This window comes from Acinonyx jubatus, chromosome A3 (genome assembly GCF_027475565.1).
Source record: "Acinonyx jubatus isolate Ajub_Pintada_27869175 chromosome A3, VMU_Ajub_asm_v1.0, whole genome shotgun sequence".
NCBI lineage: Eukaryota > Metazoa > Chordata > Mammalia > Carnivora > Felidae > Acinonyx > Acinonyx jubatus.
The window spans coordinates 22,210,318-22,231,275 of record NC_069388.1 but is presented as its reverse complement, the minus strand read 5'-3'; the positions used below and the strand labels follow the sequence as shown (position 1 = coordinate 22,231,275).

The 20,958-nt window shown below is 39.6% G+C and overlaps 1 protein-coding gene across 5 annotated transcripts in view; it reads right to left on the bottom strand.

Annotated features, from left to right (window-relative positions):
- Positions 1 to 632: 632 nt before the first annotated feature.
- NDRG3 (NDRG family member 3) overlaps positions 633 to 20,958 on the bottom strand; it is a 66,967-nt gene continuing 46,641 nt past the window's right edge. For 3 of the 5 annotated variants that reach the window (XM_027070034.2, XM_027070032.2, XM_027070037.2), the window contains 9 exons: positions 17,520 to 17,576; positions 12,477 to 12,580; positions 11,226 to 11,291; positions 11,052 to 11,103; positions 7,139 to 7,186; positions 4,740 to 4,775; positions 4,600 to 4,651; positions 3,352 to 3,390; positions 633 to 2,239 (listed from right to left, as the gene is read on the bottom strand). In XM_027070034.2, the coding sequence (XP_026925835.1) occupies positions 2,058 to 2,239; positions 3,352 to 3,390; positions 4,600 to 4,651; positions 4,740 to 4,775; positions 7,139 to 7,186; positions 11,052 to 11,103; positions 11,226 to 11,291; positions 12,477 to 12,580; positions 17,520 to 17,576 (636 nt within the window). In that variant the 3' untranslated portion in view covers positions 633 to 2,057. The remainder of the gene's footprint in view (positions 2,240 to 3,351; positions 3,391 to 4,599; positions 4,652 to 4,739; positions 4,776 to 7,138; positions 7,187 to 11,051; positions 11,104 to 11,225; positions 11,292 to 12,476; positions 12,581 to 17,519; positions 17,577 to 20,958) is intronic. The other 2 variants (XM_027070035.2, XM_027070036.2) reach the window with 1 other exon arrangement.

The following is a 20,958-nucleotide window of genomic DNA, read 5'->3' as shown; positions in this document are numbered from 1 at the left end:
AAAACTGTTGTCCTGTATTGTCGGGAATTCAGCTCGGTGCCCTGTATCTCTGTCCACATGCATTTGCTTCATCTCCTTTCCCAGGATGAGCAGGGTCCATGTCATGTAACAAGTATCTTCCATAGACACAGCAACCTCGATGTACTTACTATATGGTAGCAGCAGCTCCTGGATCATTTGAAACTGATGGTGGCCTCCTAATGTTACTGGTCGATACAAAGAGCCATTTCTGAAGAAATGCAGTCTGGTCTGTTTGAGGAACCCAGGCATGTGGTTGCAGACTACTAAATCAGGGTGGGACTCAGCAACCCCCAAAGGTGGCAGAGCTGAAATGTGAAACGCCTTTCCAAGACCTTAGCGTTTCCTCCTTCATTATAAGCCACACAATCGGGCTTCTGATGATTTTTGGTTTGAGGGGAATAGCAGTGTGTCAGATGGGCCTGGAGTTCACTCCTAGATGGGCTTACTGGTATGACCTTGGGCAAATTATTTATCCGGAGTCTTCATTTCTTCTTGGGTGAGATAATGATCGGTATGTAAAAAAGCCCAGCATGAAGCCCAAAAACACAAGTACCCTGGTTCCACCCTGAACCCCAGTGAGTGGCTTGAGAGAAATAACACCAGCAATCAGGTAACAATGAGACATATACAGCTTTATTTAATAATCTGTAAAAAGTTGTACTCTGGCAGAGTGACGCATTCCCTATCTCAGCAGAAAGCGAACAGTGTGTCTGAAAAGCCCCTTCCTAAGATTCGGAACTGTCTAACCCTGAGCTTACATCTGATGCCATCATGAGCTGGGGCCCTGCTGTGCGGCAGCTGGTTTCATCCTCTTCCCAGTGATACTCTGGCTGGCTGTGACCCCTCACACAGCATTCCACTAAACACAACTGTACCTGCATAGTCTGTCCTTATAGACTAGCCCCTTCCCTCTCTTTTTAAAGAACTGTCAAAAATCTTTCTGAGAAATGGGTTCTGTACCAATTTCACTTAGCATCCACTAAGTCAGCTGAAGTCAAGGCTATGCCTATTATACATGATATTCCGTTGATGTCTGTGCCTTTTTCCCCCAGCTGTTTCCTCACCATCTATGTAATTTTCAGGCCATACCTCTCCTTTCTCTGAGGATTGAGGGGTGGAGAAACACTCTTCATCAGACTCAGGAGGCACTTCTTGTGGATATCTGGTAAGTGGTATCAGACACTGCAGCAACAGCAGTTTTGCTCTGGCAGAGCGGAGGCCTGATATTTTGTTTTCCACCTTCCTGTGCTAAGAGAGTCCAGTAATTAAGCCACGCTCACTTCTTAGGAAAACTCCATATTGCATCAGAACCTCATCATTCCTGGGCTTCTAAAAGAATATTATCCCTCCCCTTTATTTACAGAATAACATATGTGAATGCATTTGGACAGAACAAGGTAGCTGGCCACCCTGCCTGCCTCTCTTATGTAACAGGCTCCCTTCTATTGGTCACAATCAATAGTAATCATGATCTTCCACATTCCTCAGAGCTGCTGAAGTCGCTTTGCAAATCTTGTTGACTAATTTGGAACCAAAAGAGAATGCAGGGGTCTACCCAGCCTAGAAACCTGTTCTGTAGATTTCCCTTAAAAACACCATTGAAAATGAAACGGAAAAAAAAAAAAGTCCCCCTTTTTTTTGTTGTTTTGCAGAAGCTCTACAAGAAAGCATATCTAAAATCACAGAACTATGCACACACAAACACAGACACGCGTGCTCACACACATACACCAGGATCAAAGAATCTTGTCAGATACGTAGTTGGGAAAGCACGAAGAAAAGCTGGCAAGGGAAGATATGGAAATTTGATCAGCTAAAGATGCTGGAATGTTATAGTAATGGCAAGGAAGTGGTTCTTGGTACATACAAAAAGGAGGGTGGGCAAGCAGAGAGAATGATAAATCCAGGATACCAGAGAGTGTCAGTGGCCATGCAGGAGTTAAAGATAGATGCCAGTTTGCTGGATGAAATGTTATATTATGGAGTGGTCGTTTGAAGGAGGATGGACTTGCATGGTCCAGGGGAGGATCATCTGCTTAACAGGACACCTCCATGGTCTGGTGTCTGTCCACAACATCAGGGGACTCAGAGGATTCTTGAGTTCCATCTGATTGATTGCTGGTGACAGATCGGCTGAAGGCACTTTCTCCAGAGCCGATGCTACTTGAAGTTGAGTGGGTTCGTGATCGGGCGAGCCGGGTCATGCTGGCAGATGGTACTGCAAGAAAGAACCAAGAGGACTAGAAGATGGAGCCCTGGCTAAGCTTAGCTAATCCAGAAATTTCACCAAAGGCTTTGCTTTATGTTTAGCTTTCCCAACCCATTTAAGGGGAGACCCAGGACAAGATACAGCCATCTCCATTTTGCATTGTTCGCTTAGGTGAGTGGCTATATGCAAGGTTCATTTAATCCTCTGGATCTGATTGGAATCTCAGCTAACTCTAGTCTATAGGAGAATAAAGGGAAACCTAAGTCCAGAGTACAGCCTCTTAGCTATGCCCACGCCATTCATACAGTGATTAGGAAGGAGGCTTTGGGAACCCAAATGGGTAACCAAAACCTGCAGTGCATGCAAGACTAAACCAAAAGAAAGATGAACCACACAAGTATGAAGGTGTTTCACAAACACAGTGCAAGCCCGATACAACAAGACTACCATCCGTGTCCACAGGCTATCCTTGCTACCTGGGGAGGAGACATCCAGGAAGGTGTGGGTGTAGGGGAGGACAGGTGGGCTGGCGCTGACCTCTATGCAGACAGCAAGGTACATGCTGCCTGCAAGGGAAGGACTCTAGGAGTGGGTGTTTCACTCAGACTACTGTTCTACCACTGCTTTGACCCTGTGGTCCCTCCAGGTTGGCCAGGACACGGCCTTACCTGGCATAACTTCCCTGCCTATCTTCCTGAGGCACTGGCTACTCCCTTAGCTGTCATTTCAATGCTGGGGTCAAAAGATGCCATCACCTGCCAAGTTTTCCAGGCATAGGCTCTGATATTCCTATTTAGAATCAAGGCTACCCTTTAATTCCTGTGTATGGGGCTCATGCAAGGATCAGTAGGTGGTGGTGGAAGAGGGGCCCTGCCTATAAAGTTTTGGGTACTGCTGTGACCCTGGATCTGGATGATAAGAGAAAGCTTGGCTATTACAACCCGCTCCTTTCTTCCTGGGGAACCAGGGCTGGACCTGCAGGCTAACCCTCTTAGGGAACAACGAGCCACGTTCTATCGGGCTCTCACTGCACAGGAAAACCGCGGACATGCTGCAGGCAGCCATACAGCCAGGAGAGCATGGCTGGGAGGCAGGGGCGGGGCCAGCACAGAGGAAGGTACCTGACTCGGTGCTCAGGTGACTGAGCTGCACATACGGGACTGGAAGCAGGATGGACACAGGAAAAGGCAGGTTAGTGATCCAAGAGTGCCAAGTGGCAACCTCGGCTGCCCAGTAAACACTGACAGAATACTTTAAGGGACAAAGTTTTATTTTAAGCTCCCAGAGAAGAGGTGAGGCTGACTGATATTTTATTACCATCTAGGGTGCTTCTCTCAACTAGTCAAGGGCAACTGTTTTCCCCATACACTACCAACAGCCATCTGTTTAGGATCAGAAATGGGCTGGAAGATCAGCTGTTTCCTAGGAAAGGGATGAAAACCGGGTAGGGAAGGGACTTCTCCTCCCAGTGAGCCAGAGAGATGTGGGTGTGGGCTCGGTTGGTAGTGGCTCACAGACGGGGATGACACAGCCACTCTAGACGAGACATACACAGTCTGCCTGCCAGGCACAGGGCTGTACCCAGGGGTCAGCTGCTCCCCAGGCAGCGGTCCAATGGCCATTTACCACACTTATACCAAAGACAGGAAAAAAATCACCCTACTGGGTAAAGAGCTCTGTACCTGGGTTGAAGAGAGTTTTTCTTCTTAAAAATTCCAAGAAAGGAGCAAGTGTGGATAGTCTGTGACAAATGAGAAAGCTGAGGGGTCTCACAATACAAGAGACCAGGACAGTGGCACACAATATGGACACATCCTTGGACTCACTCTAAACTACTCTGCAAGTTCATTTCCTATTGTGGGGCGGATGTAACTGAGGAGATTACCCTTTTCTTCTGAAGTCTCCATTGTGTTTTTCTAGGCCAGGCATCATAACCAGCTGAGTTCAAATGCAAATTTCAGATTCACAAGTTTAGGAAAGGCTAAGTCTCAGTGGTTGAAAAGATGGACTCTGGAGTCAGACTGCTAGGGTCTGAATCATAGTTCTGCAGGTGAACTGTTATCCTAGGAAATGTGTTTATTAGTCTCTTTAAGCCTCAGTTTCTTCTTCTATAAAATGGGACTAACAACAGAACTTACCTCTTAAGGTTATAAACACAGAACGCCTGGCACAAGGCAAGTGTTTAGTAAGTGTTAGCTCACCTTATATATATACATACAGAAAAATATTCCATCAATATTTTGTTTTTTACTTGACTTTAGGCTGGCTACCACAGAGGTTATGCGCTGAGAATTGTGGGCTCCCCAGATGTCAAAATTGACCCCATTATCATTAAATTTTTGCTAGAAAGAAAGTTTTGTACTACTCACTGTAGCCCATTCCCTGCAAAAAGTACTTGAAGGCCTCGGTGAGCTTTCCAGGCTAGGGGAACAAATAAGAAGGTATTAATCTTTGCACAGGCAGAGAAGTAGAATCAAATGAGTGCTTTGTAAAAAAACAATCTCCTTACCTGAACTACTTGGGGTAGCCCACCACAGTCTGCCATCTAAAAGAGGAGAAAAATGTAAGTACTTAAACTTAGAGGATGTGCTAAGAATCCATGAGTCTTTTCAAATAGGACAGGATTAACTTAATGTTTAAGTACAGTGTATGTTTCCTCAATGCACTCTTATACAAAGACATATCCTAACAATAACCTTGGATACAAATCTGAAAAGATTATTTACTACTTATTAATTAGTAAGATGTACAGCCTGATTTTCAGGCCCAGGGTGAGAATTTTCCATTAAGGGTGACAGTGAAGTTACCACTACTTCACTGGTTTTGCCACTACCTTGAAGAATGCTACTCTCAGAGTCCTCAGTGTGACCCTAACTTCTCAGGGTACCATGCTTTGTAAGTTCCCTCTCATCCTAATATCATCTTCATTCTTCAACTAAGTGGATTTCTCCAATCAGATGGTGATGTTGAATTTGGCCAACTCACTTTCCTCTCAAAGCTGGATTTGGTGAGGCTCTCACTTTGTAAATATTTACAGCTGGTTATTCTCACCTGTGCAAGGATTTCTAGAGTAGAGTTTTGTTAGCAAGCATTGGAATTACCTGGAAGACTCGTTAAAACTCAGATTCTTGGGTTTCTGCCCTAGAGATTCTGATTTAATAGGTCTGGGGTGGGGCTCAAGAACCTGCATTTCCAATAAGCTCCCAGGTGAAGCAGATTCTGCCAATTTGCAGAAAACATGCCTTGTTTCTAAGGCATGACAGCCAACTACGGGCCTACCCTCTTCCTTCCAGCTGTTATGCATTCTGTACTCAGTATCCTGTACAGGCTGGCTGGAACTTTTCAAGAAGAAGATATAAACCATCGTTTCTATTCACTAGCATGAAAACATTGAGGTGGGGGACTGTTATTTAGCAGATGGGAATGCTACAGAAGGCACAGGAATTTGAGGTTAACAAGAGGCAGTGCCCCAAAATTCTAATAATAATATTAGGAACAAACATTTACCCTGATTTAAGTATAAAACACACCTAACTGGCACAGGCTATATTTTCATGAAGTTTAAGAGTCAAAACTGACATAAAACAGTTAACACACGTAGAGAGAAAATATTAAGAGCAACTATTTCCAAGCTTGATGCCTATTAAATAGTTGGAGTGGTGGGCATTTTTGCCCAGAAATAACCACATCCATGGATACTACGGAGTTCAGTTTTATGCTTTCAGAATACTGATTCAAACCTGCAGGAAAAACTATTTGAAACCATATGCTTTAAAAAACAAAACAAATAAAAAGACTTCCTATTTTGGACCAGTTCATCAACCACTTGGACCTCAGAACATTCTGCATTCTGTTGCCTCAGAGCATTAACCCCATGTTCTATTTCCAGGAACTATGGCCTACTTCTGGTGAAAGGACTTCCCTTTCAAGCCACTTCAAAGAGAAAGGGAAGAAATCAGAGGTCTTTCAGGCTGAAAAAGTAGCAGTAAGCAACATAAGATCGGCACTTCAATACAGTAATCCATATTCAAATCAGTGGGTCAGGCTGAACATTTTACTACAGGCTGAAGAAAAAGCGAGGTTGACACTCTTGCCTGGGGTACAATGAATAGGGGAAGAAACTTGATACTGATTTCAGAAATTTAATATAAGAGCTGCTCTCTATCTGCTCTAAGAGAAAGAAAATGCACCCACCCCCTTCATTAGAACATTATTGGAAGCTTCCTTACCAATACAATAGGACTTAGCATGTAAATAATTCCCTCCATCTTAATTCTCACAACATTAAATAATGCTTATGAAGTTTTTAATGACATGGGAAAACGCTCATATCAAAAGTTGAGGAAAACAGACCCAGGGCTGTAAATATTCGATGACCTTAATTATGTAAAAAGTGTATAGGAATGGGGCATCTGGGTAGTTCAGTTGGTTAAGCATCTGACTCTTGGTTTCGGCTCAGGTCATGATATCATGGTTTGTGAGTTTGAAGCCCAGTGTCGGGATCCACACTGACAGCACGGAGCTTGCTTAGGATTCATCTCTCCCTGCTCTCTGCCCCTCCTTTGCTCGCTTTCTCTCTCTCTCTCTCAAAATAAATAAATAAATTTAAAAAATAAATCCACTGAAAGTGTATAGGAAAAAGACACCAATATTTTTACCAGAGAACTTTGGGTGGTAGGATTATGGGTAATTTTTATTTATTTTGTTCTTTACTTTTCTCTTTTTTCCAATTTTCTACAAGGAGAATATATTCAGGAAAAAGAAATTAAAAAAAAAAAGAGAGAATCAGACAATCAGAGAGAGAGAAATTTTCTTTCTTTCTGGGCAACTATTCCAGAAATACAGTAATTTGAACCTTGTATAATTAACTTACAAATTGGCTGGCAATGAGAAAAGAAAACACCTTACCTTTAGCAAAGTTGTATTTATAGGATTCAGGCGAGAATTGCATTCAACCTTAAAAAAAGAGAGAGAGAGAACAATTTTATGAACCATTAGAAAAATAAGAAATAGCTTGGCACGAGACTGATCTTCCAAGATCAAAAGCTCAGTTTGGAGATGGCTCAATCAGCCAAAGAAATGTCCAAAATACAAAGTAAGAGATATGTGATGCATTTTACATCTGATTATTTCTGAGTAAATCTAAAAAGTCTGGCTAATTTCATTTTCTGAATCTGTTGCGAGTATGTAAAGAACTAAATGTTCAATCTAATTTCTCCTACTGGCTACATAACTTGGGGGTTAGTTACCTATTTTAAAATGTGAATTGGACCATGGCCCTCACCAGCTGGGGTCCTGATGGCTTCCCAGCACAAATGGCCCGGACTAAGCCCTTTGCACCCCCGCTCAACCCCACCCCACAGCTTACCCCTTTCCTGTGTCCTGGGTTTGCCATTCCTCACACCCTCTTTCCTGAGTCACAAGGTTTTTCACTGCCCCACCTAAATACTGACCACTCTATGTTCTCTTCTCTCACAGCAGTCATCATAATAAAGAATTACAACCTATGTATTTACATGTTTGGTATCTTATACTCTTAGATCCATGGAAGCAGGGACCTCAAAGAAAATGTTTTAGGGACATAATCTGCAGGTTCAGCAATGTTTTATGGCTAATTTGATCAACTAAATCTCTCCTTTTTTCTTACACATGCTTGCCAAGCACACTGCCATAAAAACCCTGCTAAGAGCCTGGAATCTAGTGGGGGTGAAAATACATAATACAAGGCTGAAGGACATCACTTCAAAATTTCACAACTGAGCTGAGCGAGTAGAGAAGGATAAGTAGGATTTCAAGAGATAGAGTGAGAAGGGGTAGGTGTTTGAAGGCTTCCAGAGTCAAGGGAAGAGCATAAGCAAAGGACCAGGTGATGTGAAGTGGATGTGCAGAGCACGTGTGGGTTGCAGAGTAAGTGTGGTGTGAAGACACACTGTGAAGCGAAGCAAGTCTGGGAGGCAGACTGGAGCTGACCATAGAAGGCAAGAGGCCACAGAAGGTTTCTGAGGTAAAAGGATTTGAGTTGTTTTAGGAAAGTAACCAGCAGTGGCCTGTATGACAGACTACAGAGGCAGCAAGCCAGTTAGGGAGTTATTCAAATTACCTAGGCAAGAATCAGTAATCCGGCTGAACTCTGGGGATTGCTGATGGGCAGGTATACAAAACTCTTCTACAATCAGGGGATGATTTAAAAGCCAGGATCACCAAACCAAAGTTTTGCTCTATACAAATGACAATGCAGGCAGTAATAAGCAAATGTACCAGTTTAGTACAGAATTACGCATTAACTCTGAAAGGGAGAACTTAAAAACTGGATCCCTAACTGCCAAGTATAGGTGAGAACATAGTAGATATGCAATTAATATTTTCTGGAAGAATGAGCTCCCATATCTGGATTTAATATAATAAATATGCTTTCCTTGGTTCACCACTTTGTAATTTCTACCAACTCTATAAGAATTCTCCATAGCTGGTGAGCCGAGCCAAGCACAATGGTTGGTTTTTTGACATGTCTACACTCTCTCCAGCTCCCCAAATGCAAAGACTCCATCTTACTCATTTTTGTATTCTCCACTGTATCGAGCAAATAGGGAGGAAGCTCAAAAAATGAGGCTGAATGAGTGAGCAAGAACAGTTAGCAAAAGGTACCAAAACTTGAGGAGTTCCTTCCTGCTCTTCCCTGCATGGATAGCCTTCTAACCCCTACCAATCTATGGGATAAAATGCTAGCTCTTACAAGGGAGCTACGTTTGAATCTGTCTAGAAGAAAGACTAAATCTGTCTAGAAGAGCATCTACTTTGTGGTACACACAGGCTCCTGAAATTCTTATCTATAAACACTGAAGGCGTGGAAATCATAACACAAGACCTTAGCTGTGCTGGCCAATCTATATAGTCATGTAAAATTACTGGAAATGTTGCTTTAAGTCCATGCAAGTTAAAAAAAAAATTCAGTATTAGAAAATTCTGATAAGGGTATCTTCTAAAAACAACACTCTTTTCTTGTTTTAGGTTATATGTTTATGAAGAAAAAAAAATTTTAAAAGTAATCTCTACACCCAGCGTGGGGCTCAAACTCACAACCCCAAGATCAAGAGTAGCATGCTCCACCAACTGAGCCAGCCAGGCCCCCTGAATAGATGTTTTTGATAGGTATTTTTGTAGCATGTATCTCCACCTTTTAGTTAGAGAACAATGACCTTTATCAAACTGCTTCATGAAAAACTGGGATCATCACTGTAACTTTGTAACACTGGGGGAATTATTTATTTATTTATTTATTTGGACGTGAGCACATTTACTTCTGTGCTCAAGCCGTGCCATGTATTTTATACCAGACACAGAATGTTTTACAGGATAATTCAGGGAGGTATGAATATATCATCATATCTACTTCAACCCAGCCCCATAAACCTTGTCTATATCTACACCTCTGATTAGTTACTAGACTCCCTTTCCAAAAAGCCTTACTCCCTCATGTTTTTCTCTAAACAGGGAAGAAGTGAAGACTGTCAAAGAATACCCGGTAATCTCACACAGATACCTAAGTTACGTACACTGTAGGAAAAACAAGCGCAGACATAAAAAACGTCAACTTCATTTGTAATAAAAAAAAAAATACATATTAAAACAGTGGGACACCATTTTTAACCTATCAAATTATTAATAAAATTTAAAAATCTAATGCTGGACAGGATGCTGTGAAACAGGCACTCTCATACATTGCTGATACCAACACACTGCTATCTATATCCCTTCTGAAAGGAATTTGGCAAATGTTATAAAAATTTTTGCAAAGGTTTATGATTTTTGACACATTAATTCTAGAAATAGATTCTAGAAATCTATCCCAGGGAAATGATCAAAAATTCATTATAGATGTTCAACAGCAACATTATTAATGGTGCAAAATCTGATATAATCAACTGGAGAATGAGGTTAAGTAAACAAAGGTACATTTACAAGACTAAATATTATACAGATGTATGTACTGACTTTATAATATGGAAAAAGGCTACTAAAAATACTATCAGTAATCAGGTCCCCAAACCTTATATGTTTAGTATCACCCAGTGTATGTTAGAGGAAAAGATAATAGTTTACCTTTGGGTAACGGGATTGTGATTTTTCCTCCTGTCCTTCTACTTTTTAATTTTTTCATTTTGTCTACAATGAGCATATATTATTTTTACCAATGTGTTATGTACTTGAGGAGGAGGCAGAGGCAGAGGAAAGCATAAAGTCTCTCAGCAGCCTTCCAGCCTGCTGATACAGTTCCAGGTGTATGGTGGCTGCAGAAGGCTTGGCTGTCAGAAATCTGACAATAAGCAAATGGTGTTTAGTTATACTACTTGCCACGAAGTGAATGGCAGCACATAAAGCAATCAAAGGTAATAATGATCCCGTCTGATGAAATCTAGTGATTGATGAGGAATTCATTTTCCAAACTGGATAACAACCCTGACACATGTAACCAGAAATGAAAGAAAAAACAAACAAACAAAAAAACACTAGTATTTACCAACGGTTTCTAGTGTGCCAACAGTGTGCTGTATATACATTTTACTGCATTTTTTGAAAAACATTTATTTGAGAGAGAATGGGCACGTGTGAGCATGGGAGGGGCAGAGAGAGGGATAAAGAGAACCCCAAGCAGGCTCTGCACTGTTAGCAGAGTCCAACACAGGGCTTGATCCCATGAACTGTGAGTTCATGACCTGAGCTGAAATCAAGAGCTGGACGCTTAACCAAATGAGCCACCCAGGTGCCCCCATTTCATTGCGTTTTAATTTCACTTGTCTTCACAACATCAGGACATACTTACCACAGCCTCGACTGCAGGTGAACTGTCCCCTACCACCAATAGAGTAGAACACCTGAGGAAAGGCAAAGTAAGTGGTGACATTCTGCAAACAGCACTTATATGCTACTGAATACTAAATTAGTATATGAAAGGCAAAAATATTTAGCAACTCACTAGGGAAACTGAGGTACTCACTTTAATGTCTTCGATTTATTATCATTTTGGCCTAGCAAAGGTCTTTCAATCTCCAGATCTCTGCGTCTAGAAAAAAAGAAGGAAGCAATACACTTTTCAGGTAAAATCATGGCAATTCAGATTATTTCCTGGTTGTGAAAACCAAAATGTTTTGGAAGGAATATGAAACTCTCTTTCCTTCACACCTGATGAGGGAAAGGGCCCTGTGCACTTTGTTCACAAGCAGCCTTCTCAGTAGCATCGTGAGTGGTACAGAGCAGGAACAAGGTTCCTGGCTCAACCCTGATGGACACAGTGGGATGCTAAAAGTTTAGAGGCAACTTCAAAACTCAATGACAATGCTACTGAAATCCTCAAGTTCTAGTGTTTAATTTTCCAACTAGTTTATAGGAATAAATTCCTTAAGAAAAGGGGAACTTTTGAGGGAAAACCTGTAACTAACATAGTTTTACATGGTACTTAATAAACCTTTCTGATTTCAACTAAAAATAAGGAGGCTCTGTTATACAGAGGAAGGAGCTAGAGAGACCAAGTTCAAAATCTCTGGGTGAGTTTGGGTAAGTTACAGCTGACCCATTTTCTCAATCTTCTCCCATGTACCCAGAAAGCTAGCAGGAGCTAATATTTTTACCCTGGAAAAGCTGGTCCCAAGATAAGAATCAGGCTCTCTCAATGACTGGGGGAGACACGAAAGTAGGTTTTGGAATACCAAACAAAAGAGAATTTACTAGTGTCCATGCGCAACTTCTGCCTGATGACAAGATGTCAGCAAAGAGAAACGGAATCAAGGCCCAAGACTTCTATTCTTTCCTTCTTCTATATGTGTTTTTCTGTCTCGCCTCACACTACCTGTATGTTTTTGTGTGTATGTAACTTAGGTACTTTTTTGTCTTAAAACATCCTAAAACTACAACTCGTACTTGAATTTGCCCAAAACAGCCTTCAGTTCATGCATTCTTTTCCCCCCTCCCCCCAAGTAATCTCTACGTCCAACACGGGGCTCGAAGTTACAACCCCAAAATCAAGAGTCGCACATTCTACAAACTGAGACAGCCCCCATTCATTCTCCTTGAAAGCTGTTTTCCTATCTGTCTGAAAGCCCCTCTTTTTCTGTGGTACAACATCATGAAAGCAATCTCATTACACAACACTGGAAAAAGTAGTTTATTTCCCCTTCCACTCTCCTTCAAATGTCCATTATCTTTTTAGAACTAGTTTATACTTAAGTGGAGGAATAGGAAACAACTGTACCCATTATAAGAACCCAGGAAGAGCTGTAGGTTTTCTTGGTTGATATCTTGGGCAATATGCAGTCGGTAAGTTTGAATCAGGTCCAGGTTGGCCTGCAACTCTTCCTAGAACAAATGAAAAGAGACACAGGTAAACTTCTGAGCTACAGCACAAGTGTATGTTGTTTGGTTTGCATTCTCAATGCCCAAAGCCAAATCTCTCTGCTCATGATGGCAAGTGGGGCACAGGGTATGACTCTTAATCTTGGGGTTGTGAGTTCAAGCTCCATGTTGGGTGTAGAGATTACTTAAAAAAAAAAATAAATAAATAGAACGTAAGACTTCTCTTAATAGACATAAATCTTTATAATTAACTTATCTGTACTGATATAATACAAATATAATCACTGTTACATATATATATATATATATATATATATATATATATACTATCACTTAGTAATATCTATAGATTACATTCCATTTATATTTTTCAAGTTAATTTATCATTTATTTAATCTTATTACCAATACTATTAATGGTATAAAATACAAGAGAAACAAATAGTTCATGCAGTGTAGTGAGTCTCCCTCCCAACCAACCATTGTCCAACGGTCTCTCTCTTACTGGCCTTCTAGAGGTCATTAGAACAGCTGCGTACAGAAGCATATATGTACATATGTGTACACCTGTACACAAGCACACACACATCCAGTAATCGGTTTTAAGCAGAAGAGAAAATGTTTGCTTTGGTGGGAAGAAATGTATCAGGGATAGTGAGGAAGCCAGTTAATCCAGGGCAGTGTGTGTAAAGGTCACCATGAAATTTTGTAGAGAAATATAGATAAGGAAAATATTTGTTTGCATTCTTACTACTGTATGCATGAAGTGAGCCAAGAATACAATTGGAAACTGACCAAATGGATCAGAGTCCACCTGAAACTGAAGGGCACTAGAATCACTCTGAGAAAAGTGGTAAATGCTAAAGAAATTATAATAAAAGTAAATAACGAATGAAGCACATAGTAATTGGAGATGAAATGATCTAACCAGCTCTCCCTTAAGAGTTTAGAGAGGAACCTGCATAGCAAAATTTGAGATAAAAGAGGGAAGAAGTGATAATGGTATAAAAGAGGTAAAACTGGCTTAAGTGCTAATGGACTTCTTAGGTAAAGCTGTTATATAAAAATTGCCCCCCCCCTTTTTTTTTATAAAAAACACAAATCGTGGTCTGCTAGACATACCTTGCTTCTCCCCTTAAAGGATGGTAGAGATCACTCCTTACCATATGTATGTATCATATATGTAGCTGTCTCGTTTATTTATACTACCTGTTTCTCTACAACCTTAATACAAATGGCCACTCTTGCCCGTGACTCTGGGGATCATGACCTGAGCCGAAATCAAGAGTTGGACGCTCAACCAACTGAACCACCCAGGCACCCCACAAATGACCACTCTTTTTACTTTTTGCAAAATTGATAGATAAAAAGAAGATATTGCTGTGGTTTTTTCTTATTGGTGAAGGTAAGATTATTCATGTTTCTAAACCTTATTTGTTCCTATTTCAAAACAATAGAAGCAACATAAGCATTTGCTTGCTTAAATTTTATTTACAATTTTTTTTAAAGTTTATTTATTTTAGCAATATCTATGTCCAGTGTGGAGCTCAAACCCACAACCCCAAGATCAAGAGTCGCACGCTCAGCTGACTGAGCCAGGTGCCCCAAGACTTTATCGTTTAAGAGCAGTTTTAGGTTCACAGCAAAATTCAAAGGAAGGCTTCTTTGTTTTGAGCAAACTACTCCTCATTCCTGGAATGATCTTCTCCCCCAGCCCAAATCTAAAATGTTGTATTTTATTTGTCCTTCAAGGCCCAGCTGGGATACCTCTGCTACCTTGAAGCCTTCCCTGATCTTCAAATCAGAAGTAAATCTTTCCTGCCTTTGAATTTCTCTAGGCCCCTCACAGTACCTCTCCTAGGGCACTCTGGCAGAGTAGAAAGAGGAAAGCTTCAGAGTTAGCACAAATCTGGCTTCAAATCTCCTCCCTCGATATGCTATTAGCTGGAAACCAATTCATACTTCATCTGTAAAGTGGGAATAATACAATTCCCATTATGAGATCATTAGATGGAATTAATATACATAGAACATCTGTAGATATTCAATGAAAGGTGGTTCTTACTACTTATCCCTTTTTACCTATGCTACAATAGCATTTCTGTATATCCTATCTCCCTACAGAGTGAACTAGAGAACAAGGGCCATATCTTACATACTTTTGTCTCTTCCACACACTTAGCATGGAATTCTGTAAACTTTGTGAACTCTTTTTTAAGGTATACAGTCAAAACCAAGCATGCTATGGGGGAGCTGGGTGACAGTTGGTTAACGGTCCGACTTCGGCTCAGGTCATGATCTTGTGGTTCTGAGTTGGACCCCGTGTCGGACTCTGTGCTGACAGCCCAGAGCCTGGAACCTGTGTCGGATTCTGTGTCTTCCTCTCTCTGTCCCTCCCAACTTGTGCTCTGTCTCTGTCTCTCAAAAATAAATAAATGTTTAAAAAAAACCCAAGCATACTATGTCTACCCACCATGTGTGAAAAGATCATAGTCTTTGAGACTTCCAATTAAAGATGTTGGACTAAAATACTGCTTTACTCTTTCCAGAAAAGTCCTAAAATTAACAGCAAAAGTTTTTCTTTGTAGTCATAAACTCATAAGGACAAAGGCAACAGGAAAAGTAACAACAGCAATAACATTCTGAAAGTGGGAAAGCAGAAGGAAGACTATAATTGTTCATTTAGCAGACTCAGTAAGGTTGCTAGGCTGGCAGCAGGGAGAGTGAAAGAAGTCAGCGAACGTGTACCAAGGAGCCTAAAAAGGCTCAAGGACTGTTGGCACCAGTTCTCTCTGCAAGCAGAGGGTAAAGATGGAGCTACCAAAATAAGATTAGCTCCAAGTTCTGTTAAATAAAAATGTAACATCAGGAGGACATAATAATCAAAACACACAAAGCAAAAACAAACAGAATTGAAGGGGGAAATAGAAAATTCAACAATAATAGCTGGTAACTTTAATACCTCACTTTCATTCATGGATGAATAATGAGGTAGAAGATCACAAGGAAACAGAAAACTTGAACAATACTGTAAACCACCAGACCTGACAGACACCCAGAGTACACTCTACTTAATAGAAGCAGAATGAATACACATTCTTCTCATGTGTACATGAAATAGACAGACCACATGTAGAGACCATATGCTAGGACATAATAAATCTCAATAAATTAAAAAAGAAATGAAATATTAAATATATCCTCTGATCACAATGGAATAAAGTTAGAAATCAGTAATAGGGAAATCTGGGAAATTAAACAAAATACTCCTAAAAAACTAATGGATCAAAGAAGAAATCACAAGGAAATTAGAAAATACTTGTTTTGTTTTGAATTAAAAACATTTTTTTAATAATTTATTTATTTTTTAATTTACATCCAAGTTAGTTGGCATATGGTACAATAATGATTTCAGGAGCCCCTTACCCATTTAGCCCATCCCCCGCCCCCCACAATCCCTCCAGCAGTCCTGTTTGTTCTCTATATTTAAGAGTCTCTTATGTTTTGTCCCCTCCCTGTTATATTATTTTGTTTCCCTTCCCTTATGTTCATCTGTTTTGAAAAATATTTTTTTAATGTTTATTTATTTTTGAGAGAGTGCACTTGTACACACCCTTGGGGGAGGGGCAGAGAGAGAGGGAGACAGAGGATCCAAAGCGGGCTCTGTGCTGTGGGGCTCGAACTCATGAACTGTGAGATCATGACCTGAGCCAAAGTCAGATGCTTAACCGACTGAGCCACCCAGATGCCTCAGAAAATACTTTGAGATAAATGAAACTACCAAAACTTATGGACTGCAGATAAAGTGGTATGGCAAGGGAAACTTACAGCTGTAAATGCCCAGATAAAAAAAAAAAAAAGAAAGATCTCAAATCCATAACTAGCATTCCACCTTAACAAACTACAAAGAGGAAACTTAAAGCAAGTAGGAGGGAAATAATAAAGATTAGAGTGGAAATAAATGAAATAGAGAATAAAAAACAGGAGAAAAATCAATAAAACAAACAACTGATTGGCTAGACTACCAAAAAAAAAAGAGGTAAGATTTGAATTACTTTTAAAAATAGGGAGGAAAGAGGAGACGTTATTTTCAATTTTACAGAAATACAAAGAATTATAAAGGAATATTATGAATAATGTATGCCAACAAATTGGGTAACTGAGATAAAATGGACAAATTCATAGAAAGACACAAAACACCTAAAGCATCTCAAGAGATAGACAAATTTGAATAGACCTTTAGTAAGTAAAGAGATTAAATTAGTAACATAAAAAAACATCCACAAAGAAAAGCTTTGGCCCAGATGGTGTCACTATGAATTCTACCAAAGATTTAAACAAGAATCAACAGCAATCCCTCCCAAACTCTTACAAAAATTAAAACAGTACTTATCAGATCATTCAAAACCTTATTATCCACCTCGCTCTTCCCTCTGAAAAGAGGACTGGGGTTCCCTCTCCCACCCAATAATTATCCATGACTGTCATTTCCGCTATAGACTTCAGTTTCCTCACCAGTAAAACATGGGGATTGAATAAGATAATGTCTAAAGTTCTTTAAGCATTGATATTCTTTGTTTATTTTGGTTTCTCTTTTCTCTGAAATTTCTATTTTTGTGAAGCCTTTCTCACACCTCATTATGTCTCTGAAGATGTTGGGTGAGGCAAGTGATGTTGTCAAACATTAACAGATGGCATGCCGTTGACAGGAACAGGTGGCAGGGGAGGGGATTCTGCCTTCCCTCATCTCTTCAAATGCCAAGAGCCATTTGGCATTGAGTTAATACCTCTCCCCCAAGATTGGTCTTTGCTGGGCCACAAGCATCCCCCTCTGCACTGGACTAGGATCAGGTGAATTCTAAGGCAACCCATCTTTCCTGAGGTAAATAAGGTTTTGCTGGAAGTCAATAAACACGGCTGTCCTAGTTGGACTAGGCACTTACCTGCCCAAAGTGATGAGCCAAAATAATGTCCACAATATTGGTTGTCAAGCCTGAGAGCTAAAAAGATAAAAACGCCAAGTCAAGGGAGTTAAGCATACATAAAAATTTATCAAGCTGTCCACTTACGATTAGCATACTTTATTGTGTACATGTCATTCTTCAACAAGCTAAAGTACAGCTCAGTGTCACACATTTTCATGAGATGAGAGTTTCAAAGACACATGAAAACAAAAAACAATTCAGAAAAAAATGAAGTCTCCCTTCCAGGGAAATAATATCACCTACTTTGAAATAGGTGGCTAGAAGAAATCTTGGCCATTCCTTCTTTGAAAACTTAAGACCTAGAGCTCTTGGCTATTAGCTACTTCATTCCTGCCTGTATTTCCCACATTTACACTAGATTTATGGCCAATAAGGACTGACTTAAAACTACTCCCTTCAAGTCACCCAAGAGACAAAAATGATTTTCTCTCCTCCAGTTTTTGCTCTCTTCATTTTAGGGAGTGGGAGGAAACTGCTATGTTTATAAAATGTTCTTGCGTTTGAACATTTTTCCCCTAATTTTTTCCATTTCAAAATGATGCATATCACAGTCTAATAAATGCAACAATCTGTGCAAATCTGCAGACTGCTAGTCTATTTTCAGAAAAATTTCCAACTCAAATTATGTTGCTGATTCCCTGTAGCCTTCTTCCTTGGTTTTATGCTTAATTCCCACTGCTGACTTGGATCAGAGGTGAAGTGCTGAACTGGGGGTGCAGATGGAGAAGAGGAGATGAGGAGACAGACAAGGATATGGGAAGAGCAGGATCACATAGTCCCAGAAAGAGTAAGGAAGAAAGAAGCCCAGAAATCTTCATAGGGGTTACTAATGATCCAATGGTCATAAATTAAAGATAATTAGAATTAACAACCAATCTCATTACATGTTGAATACTCATAAGATCGGTCTCAAGCTTTTAACAATTTTATTAGGTTATTACACATAATTTATTATACATTACTGAGAATGTTCAGGTCAATCTTAACATACCCATGTAATTAGACAGGAATGAGAACAAATTTTAAATAAGGTTGTAAGAAAGAATTTCCCCTGCATCTGGCAATAGCATTGTTAATACATTTCATCCAAAGTATGCAAATTTCTCTAGAACTTAAAAAGTGGGGAGAAATGGATAAATTTTTTAGAATCTACTCTACTGGCAGGTGGAATATATTTTAATTCTAGTATAGTTAACATGCAGTGTGTTATATTAGTTTCAGATGTATAATATAATGATTCAACAATTCCATATATTACTCAGCGTTCATCACGGTAAGTGTACTCTTAATCTTATTCACCTATTTCACCCATTCCCCTTCCCGCGCCACCCCCACCCCCCACTTCCCTTCTGGTAACCATCTGTTTGTTCTCTGTTAAGAGTCTATTTTTTGGTTTTTTGGTTTGTCTCTTTTTTCCTTTGTTTGTTTGTTTTGTTTCTTAAATTTAAGTAGGTGGAATATTTTAATATTTTAAAGTAATATAAAAGCAACACATGCTTATCATAGAAAATTAGGAAAATATAGAATATAAAAAAGAAAATAAATCATCTGTAATGCTACCAGCCAAAGACACAACTACTAGTAACCAATTATTTTTCCTTTTTTTTTTTTTTTTAATATAGTGGGTAAGTCTCACGTTTCTTTTTCTTTTTTTTTTTTTTTTAATTTTTGAGTGACAGAGAGAGACAGAGCACAATGGGGAGGGGGAGACACAGAGAGAGAGGGAGACACAGAATCTGAAGCAGGCTCCAGGCTCTGAGCTGTCAGCACAGAGTCCGATGCGGGGCTCAAACTCCCAAACCGTGAGATTATGACCTGAGACAAAGTTGAATATTCAACCGCCTGAGCCACCCAGGAGCCCCTCTATTTATTTATTTTTAAAGTAATCTCTACACCCAACATGGGTCTCAAACTCACAATCCCAAAATCAGGAGTCGGATCTTCTACTGACAAGCCAGCCAGGTGCCCCAAATTACTTTCCCTCTTTTCGTACGCATATCTACGTAACAAAATTGGGACATATATAGTTTCATCTATTTTTTAAGTATTGAGAATTTTCTCATTTCTTTAAATAACCAAATAAATTTTTGGTTGCAGGATATTCCATTCTATGGTTGTGTCACAATTTTATGGCTCTACAGTATTGGTACTTAGGTTTCCATCTTTTTGCCCTATGCTTTAATGAATATTTTGGCTCTGTGATTTCCTAGCTGTGACCTTAAGCAAATGGCTTAATTTCTCTGTGGGATAAGAATAGGACCACTTCACTGGGCTGTCCTGAAAATGAAAAATTTAAACAGAGAGAAAACATTTAAGAATAGTGCCTGCTATGTAGCAAATACTAGACATGTATTAGATTCTTAAGAAATTATTATCCTTCTATTTAAATCTTTGTAGATATCACTACTTATCCTTCAGATAAGTTCCTAGATATTGAATTACTGGATCTCATGGTTGAGTACCAATAAAGGTTCTTAATACATGTGACAAGCTGGGGAGTGGTATTTTGGAGCCTATCTCCAGTGGTGGATCAGAATGAACATTTATGGCAAGTTAAAAATACTCAGAAGCAGATATTTATTTAAAAATGAGATTGTTACATTAGGCATCTTTTAGCAAGTAATGAAAGCTTGGGTTATTTCTTCTCTGGAAAACTTTATAACATCACTGATTTAGTCTAAACCTCATAGTTTTATTTATTTATTATATGTATTTTCAGTGTTTATTTATTTTGAGAGAGAGAGACAGAGACAGAAAAGCAGGGGAGGAGCAGAGAGAGTGGGGAGAGAGAGAAATTCAAGCAGGCTCCATGCTATCAGGTTAAAATAACATATTTTAGGTTAAAATAACATACAAATAACATTTGTACTTTGGTAGGGAAAAATGTTTCAAAACTGCTTCCTTTTCTAACCTAAAAACAGCAAATGACCTTTTCAGCACAGGTCATTTCAATGCAAATGTTATTCAATAATATGCTTTTACCCTTATTCCCTCTTTTCACTCTGGTTGTTGCTGGGATTGTTTATATTTGTAAAGTCATTAGCATGTACTCCTGTAGATTCCTATCTCCTTGAACAGATTTTAGATAACACTCTATCTAAATAGCAAATGCCACGTAGATAGCAAGTATCTTCATTTTTTCAGATGGCACACATCTTCAATCCCACCAATCTTTGGGAGCAGTGGCATGGACAAGTTATTTGCGGTTTAGTGAAGAGATTCATTCATTCATTCATTTCACTCATGAAAACAGTGAACATGAAAACCAAAGATTGGGAGAAGATATTTACATGTATCCACCAAAGGATTCAGACACAAAATGTAGAAAGAACTCTTACAGATCAATAAGAAAAAGACTAGCAACCCGATTAAGGGGGAAAAAAAGGCAAAAGACTTG